The sequence below is a fragment of the Gasterosteus aculeatus genome, chromosome 13 (assembly GCF_964276395.1).
Source record: "Gasterosteus aculeatus chromosome 13, fGasAcu3.hap1.1, whole genome shotgun sequence".
NCBI classification, from domain to species: Eukaryota; Metazoa; Chordata; class Actinopteri; order Perciformes; family Gasterosteidae; genus Gasterosteus; species Gasterosteus aculeatus.
The window spans coordinates 13,696,969-13,707,333 of record NC_135701.1 but is presented as its reverse complement, the minus strand read 5'-3'; the positions used below and the strand labels follow the sequence as shown (position 1 = coordinate 13,707,333).

The 10,365-nt window shown below is 43.0% G+C and overlaps 1 protein-coding gene across 4 annotated transcripts; it reads right to left on the bottom strand.

Annotated features, from left to right (window-relative positions):
- Positions 1–463: 463 nt before the first annotated feature.
- Positions 464–9,614, bottom strand: rhobtb2a (Rho related BTB domain containing 2a). Of its 4 annotated transcripts, none has more exons than XM_040195923.2 (11): positions 9,426–9,614; positions 7,554–7,755; positions 7,344–7,447; positions 7,064–7,249; positions 6,031–6,971; positions 5,814–5,932; positions 5,398–5,548; positions 5,207–5,295; positions 4,514–4,619; positions 3,708–3,920; positions 464–2,687 (listed from the first exon to the last, which is right to left on the bottom strand). In XM_040195923.2, the coding sequence occupies exons 1-10, from the start codon at positions 9,488–9,490 to the stop codon at positions 3,715–3,717; spliced, it is 2,169 nt and encodes a 722-aa protein (XP_040051857.2). In that variant the 5' UTR covers positions 9,491–9,614; the 3' UTR covers positions 464–2,687; positions 3,708–3,714. The 4 variants fall into 4 exon arrangements, with proteins under 4 accessions (XP_040051857.2, XP_077942921.1, XP_040051856.2 ...); XM_078086795.1 differs by lacking the exon at positions 9,426–9,614 and adding an exon at positions 9,238–9,355; XM_040195922.2 differs by having other exon boundaries at positions 464–3,920.
- Positions 9,615–10,365: the final 751 nt, after the last annotated feature.

Genomic DNA, 10,365 nt, shown 5'->3' with positions numbered 1-10,365 from the left:
ATCTGACAGTTGAGCTGAAAGGAGGCCTGTCGACACTGACAGCTTTGGACAAGTGTCACTTTCACCGCGTTGCTTCTAGTGAATGACGGCTCAGTAGCTGTGTTCTGTGTCAGTCGTCTGTCCAGCAGTAAAGTTCTTAAACTGTAAACTAGTGTTCGCAAGTTATGGAAAGTAACTGTTAACTGACATCAGGGGTACTTCTTAATTAAAGCGCTAATGTAGGAACGTAACTATTAAATATGTCACTGCGTGAGCACCACAGTCTTCATAGATTAGCGATAGCTACATTGATAATTTGAGACAAACATTACCATCTCTGAGAGGTTTTCCACTTGTATTTGCTGCAGGTTTCTTCTTCTGGTTCAGGTGCGGTTGCTGCACAGTGCACAAGCCCACTGTCCTGTGAGGCTGCAAACTTTTTGATTTGACATCATTAGAAGGGGTTAAGAAAACAAAGACGGCACACGTTGCTCATTTTTTATTTAATAAATAGTATTTAAACATTTTCAAGAACACATGCTACGGGATTTTAGGTTTACAGCTTCTAAACAATCAAAACAGCTCTTGAGAACCCAAATACCTGGTGACTAAAGAAAATGTCATCCAGGTTTTGAACACTGAGAAAACATTCAGTTTTTCTTTTTTTTCTTTTCATGAATTATCCTTTTTGTAATATTTACTTTTCAACCAGTTTTAAACAAGGCCTCTTAATCTATGCAGTAGTGATTGTGCAGCATATAATATATTCCTGGTGCTGCTAAAGCTCCCTTTGGTTTGTGCTTCTCTGCAGCGTGAAATTAGCACCCAAACATATGGAGAAGGGCTCCAGCAACAACTTCTTTGTAATTTATGATCAAATCTTTTTCTTTTTTTACCTGATGTTGTGTACATATCTAATAATGATGTGTCTATAACTTCTAATACACTTTGAATATAACCTGGTGCCACAAAGCAGTGCAAGTTTGTAATTTCAAAGTCAGAGTTTTCAATATGCATAGTACAAAAACATGTATATGTTAAACTATGCAATAGCTTGTATTGCTATTGCAATTGCAATTGCTATGCTAAGTCTGAATTGAAAGTCACCCCATAATTTATATTTACATGTTTGAGTTACAATCTGGCTTCCAATTGCCACACGGTGTCGGCATTTTGGAATTATACAGACTCAAAAATTGTAGCGCATTAGCATAAAGCGACTTAAAAATGATGGAACAGATTTGAAATCCCTGCATTCACTTCATGATAAATGTCAGACATCTATGGTTTGTCATTCTGTTAGTCTAGTGTGGCCTTGGTGGTTTGAATCTTTAATTAGTTTAAATTTTCCAGCTCTAAAATGGGCATGAACCCTGCACAGTGTTCAAACTCATTGCATCTATCACACACCAATTGCTTTACATCCCAATTGTGTAAAGATTACGTACATTTACAGATACACGCATGGTCTAGAGAGCACCATGGTAACTAAACAAAGAGCAAAAGGAATAGTGGCCACAGCAAAACTACTAAACATTCAATTCCATACACTACACTGTACATTAAGGCATGAGGTGTTGATGCAAAACATCAGAAGAAGACTCATTGAGAAATGCAATGCACTGAGGAATTAAATAGATATCAATGAAACTACAATCACACCACTAAAGTAAGTTATAATAATATACACCCTCCTGCTGTTATATTAGTGGAATAGGTGTATTTTGACTGAAAATTTGACAATATAAGATATTAGGCCAACGGTCTAAAAGAAGAGAAGTAGGATGCTATCGTCCTTCGGCCTAACGTGCCAAAAGAATTTGAAAAGATAGATGAAGTTATTATGTTTACGAACCAATAGAAAAAGGTGAATGTAATTTAGAACAATTCAAAGCTACTGCTTAGAGCACCAGCATCACTATATATCTGTATCTTACACTTTTAATGAGAATTTGGCGATCTCTAGATAGATCGAAAGTTAGTACCAGCAGAAACTACTTTTCACTGAATTGATTCATACCACTTTAAGTTGTAAACTATTTGTTTGGCTCTAATATCTGTTTTAACATACATTGCATGGAAATATGTAACCAATCATGTGCATGATTAAGTTTCTTGGATATATGCTGCTATTAGACTTTTTTGATAACAATGACATGTTTAAAGTCTTAACAATGTAAATTATTTAAACACGTGTCTGTTTAACCTTGCACTTTGATACTATTAGTACTATTACTATTAGTCAACTGTTAGTTGGAACTGCCTGCACCTTGCATGTTTTCTTCACAATATAATAGATGTAACTAGAGGTCAGCACAATGAGTATTCAGATATTTTACACAACAGTTTGTAGCTGCACAGTAACTAAATACAAGTCAAGTCTATTTTCAGTATATGTATTACCCTGTAATACTGTACAATTCTGCTCACTGCCTGCAGTGCACAATATTAGGTAACAGCACGTTAATGATGCAAGTTGATATGATATTTTGTACAATTTACAATACCCATCTTCACTTTGCACAATGCTTTCTACTGCAAATATTGCTGCAGTCTATCTTACAATCAACAGTAGATGACATTCTTTAAACATGCATTGTGTTCAAACATACATTTCAAATATCCTGGTCAGCAGCTGCAGCTTGCCGGGTGACACCATTTGGTGCCGTTTACCATTTTGCTGCTACCGGATGTTCTTATGTGTGTCTCTGTGGAGAGGAGACCAAAAGGTGCTTGAGGAGTGGAGAAGGACAGGAAGGACCTCACGCGGTCTCCTCCTGAATGCAGTCTCACGCGGCTGACTTCAGACAGTCGGGGGGCCGAGATAAATAAATCTCTAAAGGCCAACTCAACACCTGTGTCAGATGCGTGAAACACACCTTCACGGAGGGAGGGACACTCGATTGCTTGAGCTCTGGGAATGCCGCTATTGGCTTTTGAGATGCATCATGTGTATTTTTTTGGATGACAGTGATCAAGCAGATGGAATCCTAACAGTGATGGACTTAGGCAACATGCATGCTGACATGGCGCATTGAAGCAACTCAAAGGAAATAATAGTGATCTGCTATGTTATTATCGGCCTTCTACAGAACATACAGGTACTTGTGTTTCAGGACATTGAAAGCACTCGGGTAAACTAAAGCTCCTTTATGAAATCACTTTTAGCTTTGCAAGCCACACACAAGCCATCTTGCCAGTATTTTCCTTTATGCTGACGCTATCAAAATGAGTATACAGTGTTGTTACATCCTGTTTTAGTTTGGTAGATTGTACAAACACTTAAGGGCAAAGTGTTATTTATATGAGACTGAGTGGTTCTGCGTTTAATTGCTGGTTGTTATCAGTTCAGGTTAATTGATGATAATTCAAAATAATATGTGAAAAGTTCTGTGCCAGCAGAGTTCTATTTTTGTAACTTAATCAATATGACATTGTTCTTTGCACCAATTACACTGTGCCATTTGTTAGTGAGGTTCATATCACTGAGGTTTGAGTTTGATGTACACCAAGCTAAAAATCTAAGAAACAATACTAATATTACTTTAACCGCCAGATTAAGCTGAGCTTGCAGACCTGGAGGAATTTGACTGCAGTGGAGAACAAACAGGAGGAGAGACCGTGTGCCTGAATAATCGGGACGTGTGTAGCCAGCGGTGCTTATCTTTTAATGTATCTTTTACAACTCGCATCCACGCTGATGCACTTCAGCGTTGACCCGGCCTTACCACTTGGTCAGATGACAGCGGATGAGCCAGAGGAAGGAGAGTTTCTATTGGGGGAGGAAGGAATGTTCCAGAAGAGCCACTTGCGTTTACATTGCCGCCTCTGGTACAGGTAGTCCTCCTTGTCGCGCTCTTTGCGCGCTCTTTGGTAGTGGTCGTCCTCTTTCAGGTACCACACAGGTGGCCAGCGATGTTTCTCAAAGTATTCTTGGTTCTCTGCATGAGAATAAACTCTTAGTTTTAAGTCTTAGGAATTTAGTAGGAATTTCAAACGTGCATTTTAAATAGTCACAACAAGTTGCTGCACAAATATGTAAGTTTGAAGAAACAGATCTAAGTAATCTAATCAAATTATTAAATGCAATGATTGTGCTGGAAATATAATTGAGGAAAACACTACTTTAAACATGTGTTATGGCTAAAACGACCCTTTAATATACAAACACAGCCTCAAGCAAAACTAACAGCATTCATGAAGGAAATAATAAGTAAATTAAAGGCCCAGTAAGTATTGATTGTTATTATTGAACATTAGACTGGCTACTCCCTATCACATAACAGTAAATACATTTGCTGCTGAAACGCTACAAACTCATAACCTTCCTCAGGAGGTACGAGCACAATGAGGTTAATCTGCTTTTACCGATTTAATGGCTGACGTTCCTCAAAGAATATTAAAAATATTTTATTTCATACAGTTGTGCTCCAAAAGGCCACACAAGACACATACTGAACACCAGGTGAGTGTTTAGTATGAATGTGAGGGTATTTAAGGTCGCCAGGGTGCAATGAGGTCAAATGCCCGTTACCTGTAGAATTGGCCCTCATCTCTCGGGGAAACTTGCGGCAGACACTGTTGTAGTTGGTGCAGATGTGGTGAAGACACCAGCCAGTGAGCTGTTGGGCGCCGTGGAACTGTCAAGATACAAAGCATATTTTGTCTGTATTTGTGGATTGCAGCGATTGATTGAGGAGGTCGTACTATACCTACACTTGCAGCTGTTCTTTGTGAACAGGTGTTGCACTTGGCAGCTTCAATGATATTTTAACATTCAAAAATCTGCATGCCAAATTTAGCATGCATAGTATGAATGCATGTCTTATCATTGTGCTTTGGTGGTAGATAATACCAAAGAAAATGACCAAATGGACACACGGCTCCTGAGCATCTTTGCCCGGTCAGTAATGCGGCCCTGCGTGTGACAGTGAAGAGATGAAGGGAATGTGCAGCTGAATGATGACATAAGCCGAAGTGCTGAGGCTTACAGTATGTCCTAAATGCCGACCGCCCCAAAGATCTGGAGCCATTCATTACCCAAATAGCTTAGTTGCACTGTGAAAAAGAGGTTATTTGGCTCCACCTTAGAGCAGTAAAGACTATTCAGCTTACAGAGCAGCTCTTCGGGAGAAATGCTCCCATTGATACAATTCTAATTTGCCACATCTTTATATGAGAGGTTTATGTGAGTTTATGTTTACTCATGATTGACAGGGTACACTACCTGGGCCATGTCCAAGTACACAAGCACGTCTCCATCAATATCCGCCCCCATCATTGCCGCCTCTGTCAACACTGTTACTGTGTAGAGCTCTGAAAGAAACATAAAAGCAGTCACTGTTCACAATGCAACAATGGCTTAGTGTAATACAATCCTGTGCTGTACAGCGTACGTAACTATACCAAACATTGTACCTGTAAGTGCAACCAGGTGGGGGAGGCAAAGACGATTGGCAAGAACAATAAGCTCCATTGCGTCCAGGTCAGACCGAGAACAAAACCGCCCTGTGTAGAGATATTCTAGCACGGCCCTCATACAGCTGCGAGTTGTGTTTGGAAACAGCACCTTAGAAACAAGGATGTGAGACCGTCAGGACTTACAGGCATAGCGATCTTGCAAACCAGTAATAAAATTATACTACTAATACTAAGACTACAGAGCTCATTGACACACTGCCTAGGTCAGATCACAATGACAATACCTCAAACGACAGTAAGAATGCCATAAAAAGTGACATTGAATAAATATCGTACCCAGCATTCAGTTTGGGGTATTTTTTACCTATTTTTGGTCTTTTCACAGCCAAGCAAACCAGTGCTGTTTGACTTACCTCTTTGGTGCAGCTCTCCACAAAAGGCCCCCCAAACATAGCTGCCATCCAATCACAGCTGGAGATGAGTAAAGGCTTGTGGGCCATGATGGTCCCATCATCTAGCTTGAATACTACATCTGTAGTACAGAGGTGAAACACAGATAACACAATACTTAGGCCCACATTCAATCTGTTCAAACACCTGAACAGTTACGGATGAATGATTTCCACTCACCAGAAAAGGTGCCTTTGGCCAAACACTCCTTGACTCTGTTTGTGCGCCGTACATGAAAGGCTTTGGTGATTTCTTGGTTCATGAAGGCTTCATTGTTGAGTATGTTTGCCACCATCATCCGCAGGTCGAAGACCTCCAGCAGTTCAGCAATGTGGGCAACGTGCATTAGATCTTTTTCATTCTCGTCCAGCTGACCCGTATACAAGTAGCGAAGCACAGCTCGGAAAGGGCCGAGATGCATGGACTGGTCCATGTGCACCACAGTCATGGGCCTGGGGCTGTACGTGAACGGGTCATCCACCAGCTCCTCCTGGATACTGACAAAGGCTCGGCTCCACGAAGAGAGCAGCTTTCCCCGCCGGGCCCCATCGGAGTCTTTCAGGGTCCCGTCGCTCGTGCAGGCCCTGAGGTTGGCCCTGTCTCCGTCATCGCTGAGTTCACAAACATCAAAACTGGCAGCACGCATCAGCAGCTCTCTGCCGGACAGAGGGCCACGAGAGGGCCTTTCCGTCTCCTCGTTATGTGCGTCCATTATGAAGAGGTCATAGAACTTTGAAGAGGATGTCGCCAAGTATATCTTGTGTGCAAATATTTTCTGCCGCTCCTGCAGGACCAGGATGACGTCAGCACAGTGCGGGTCCTCCAGAAGACCGACTGGATGCTCCTCGGTCGTGGTTGGGGGAGGAGGCACAGTGATTAGAGGCGGGGGAGGTTTCGGCGGCAGGAAGGGCGCCTGAAGGAGAGGCCGCTGAACATTTCTGAGGTGAGATTTCCAAAACTGCAGGTGTCGGCGTGAGATGAGCGCAGCTCGGATGGCATTATCAAAGACGTCCTTGACTCCAAATTGAGCAACAACACTGGTTTCATAATACGGCACTCCCAACTCTTTGGCCACCTCTCGGCCTCTTTCTGGAGGAAGAATCTCGTTGGATTTAATTGGTCTGCAACACATAATAAAATATATCAATTTTCACCATAGAAAAGAGTAAATCTCAAACAATCTCTTTGAGTTTCACTTAAACAGGTGCAATACCTCGCTAAGGGCCTCCGGGCCCTGTTCACGGCCTCCAGGTCGGCATAGCGCAGGTCCAGCTGACAGCCAACTAAAATGACAGGGGCCCGGGGGCAGAAGTGCTTGATCTCAGGGTACCACATGGTCTTCACATGGTATAGAGAGTTGGGGTTGGCAATTGAAAAGCACAGTACCACCACATCAGACCTGAAAGAAAGAGGCGGGAGACATTCACTCAACCCAGGAAGCACTAGTATTGTATTGGCAGACTGGTCCGACCCAATTTTTTACAATACCTTACCTGCCGTATGCAAAACGCCGGTCCTTGTGGTGGTCCCCGAAAGTATCCCAGAGACGGAGGGACACACTGACTTCATCCACCACATCTCTGGAGCGCTCTAATACCTAATGACAGATGCGGTCAGGAATATTTCATTTCTCTAGTCCATCATTTGTTTGAGAATAGCTTTTGAGATTTAAATCCTAACAAGTCATGTGCTTGCACACTTACCTCCTGGCACACTCTGTACTGGTCAATTGCCCAAACTGTGGGCACATGGGTAGCGAGTAACTGGTATTGAGTCAGTGTGGCATTGCACGCCCGGGCGCAGATAAGGCGCGTCTTTCCCACTGCATTGTCTCCCACCACCACACACTTGATAGTTTCAACGTTAGGCCTCTCATAGTCCATATCAGAATCTGTCAGCTGGGACCTGCAAGAATACAAAGAGGGACAGAAAGCTGCGTCAGCGCCTGAAATCCTAAACGTTTTTCTCGGACAATACAGGAACATGGATCAATAGGGATATTAGACACTAACTACTCCTCATCCGCACTGCTCCTTCTGCCTGCAGAGCTATCAATGGACAGTCTCGTGACTTCCCTGTGCCCATTCACAAGTTAATCTAATGATGAAGAACATTTTTATTAGAGGGACAAGGTCATCCTTAGAGTTTGCAGCTCGAGCTTCACTCCAACATAATACCAATTTCCACATGTTCGTTAAATTGTGAAAAAAAAAAAACATTCAGTTCCAAAACCCATTTAAAAATGAATTGTTTAGCTTTTCCACTATGGATATGAAGGCTGATGCAACCATCTGCAAACGTAAAATACCGTTCCCTGTCCACAATGCATAAAAGAAAATGTACCGTAGAGCTTAGAGTAGTTCAAATATTTACAACGTAATTCATTTCTATTAGTTCTTAAGTTATGACAACCACAAATCCGCCTTCATTGGATGGAATTGAGTGAAAAGATTAACAGACCGTTTCTGCCTTGTGAAAATGGTGGCTAATTTAGGCAGCTGTTATGGTTTCCAAGGGAACTGCAGTGTGTGTCTCCATGTGTCACAGCTCAGACAATCTTCCACCTATTACACAATCATGTTTTTTTCCCCTCAATTTGATTAATTAATTTTTGCCACCCAAAGCACACAGGCGCAAACCCTGGATACTGTAATGTCAAAGCTGTAGTCACTTAGTGAACTATATCTTTAATCTCTATGCTCCAATGCTCAATCTGACTTTTGTCCCAGAATCATCCCCCTTAAAAGACTCACTGCAGCAGAGGAGGATCATCGCATAGTGCAAACTTCTTGTCAATGAGGTCAGACGCCGTTGTCCTGTCCCTCTGCCAGGACCTGCTATAAAGAAATACAGCTGGCACCCTCCTTATACACCATCACCATTGGTCACCTGCACTACACTACAGCCACAACGGTGTGTTGTTGCTAGTTTTAGCAGGATTTCACGTTTTGATTGTGTCACCCTACAGAATACTATTACGGAATACTATGACTTCTCCTGACGTTTGCGGCCATTCAAAAAAAACGTTTACTGCCCGATCTGCATCCCTATAGGCTGGGTCTGGCCTCCATTTCGGTAGTCTGTATATATATATATATATATATATATATATATATATATATATCTATTAAAGCGTGTGACAGGCCGGGCCTGTGCGACACTGCACAGACACACCGCCTCGATCATCGCTTATTCACGTGCTCTTTCCGGTGACCGTCTGCGCTGCGCAACTCCCGAACTAATTCATAATTGCATATGTGCCAGACACTCCACACGCACACACGCACACAACAGCACATCCCCCCCGCGTCACATCGCCATTCAATACGCGTGCAGCTCCGATTAACACCCGCAACAAAGACGATCAAATTGGTGCATATTTCCTACCAGAAGGACCGAACAGTCCCGGCAGCAGCACCGAGCCACTCGTCACGCGGCTGCGCTGCGTCTTATGTAACGCGCCGTCACTGACTCTTGAGCCTGTTTATCGGGCTGCGCGTCCACATCGCGGAAAAAAAAAACCAAACAAGGAAATGATAGGAGATGGTTTCCTCTGCAGGAAATGTGCCTCTTACCGCAAAGTGAGGAAGTGCTGCATCGGTTTGGTCGATGATGAACGAGATAAAAAGCAGGGCTCCATCGGATGCCGGTTGCACCTGACGGCGGCGCGTTGTTAACTTCATCTTCACGGCGGAGGAGGGCGGGGGTGAGAGGGGGGGTGAACAGGTCTCGAAAACAAGCGGCCAACCCCCCGCAGATGTTTCAGGTAACTGGATCAGCGAGATTAGTCCAATTGCGTGGCCGAAAATACGAAAAGCTGACCTGGAGCGTCTGGGAGCGATGCGGCGCTGCAGCCCGTCACGGAGCCGCCTCCACGCACTGTAAGGCCTCCGCAGCTAATAATAGGCAGGCAGCGACAAAAAAACAGAAGAAAAACCTTCATCGCTGAACACTGATCCACTTTAAAGTCACAAACATCTCAGCCCAAAGCCCTTAAGCCGCCACGGGAGACTGCGTGCAGTCCTGTGCGTGTTTTTGTTGTTTTACCTCCCATTCAAATAAACTGGATTATTGACTACTTTGCGCAGTTTGACCGTATGTTGCTGTTGCGATTGAAATGAATTGCATTATGCATTATACCCCAGGTGCATTCAGTTTGGGATAAAAAAAAGTGTGAAAAGTGCTGTAGTATTTGAGTATTTACGATCAGCTAATGGTCAGGGGGCAGGTCTATTGTACAGTATGTATGGAAGGACAGGTGCAGCTCTGCTATGATGAACTCTATGTGATAGGCACCCGATTCAATACAAAAGCATGCTAAGCAAATTAATTAATTTCCATGGTAATAAGTTGAAGGTGAATAAACAAAACGGCCTTCCGCCACAGACAGGCACTGGAAGGTTTTCTGTTAAATAAAGGGTATATTTTCACTTCAATTTGATTCAGTAATCTTCACAGCCTCAGATGATGTGGTTTAAGGAAGGCTTTAATCTGCAATAAATACAGTTCCCAACA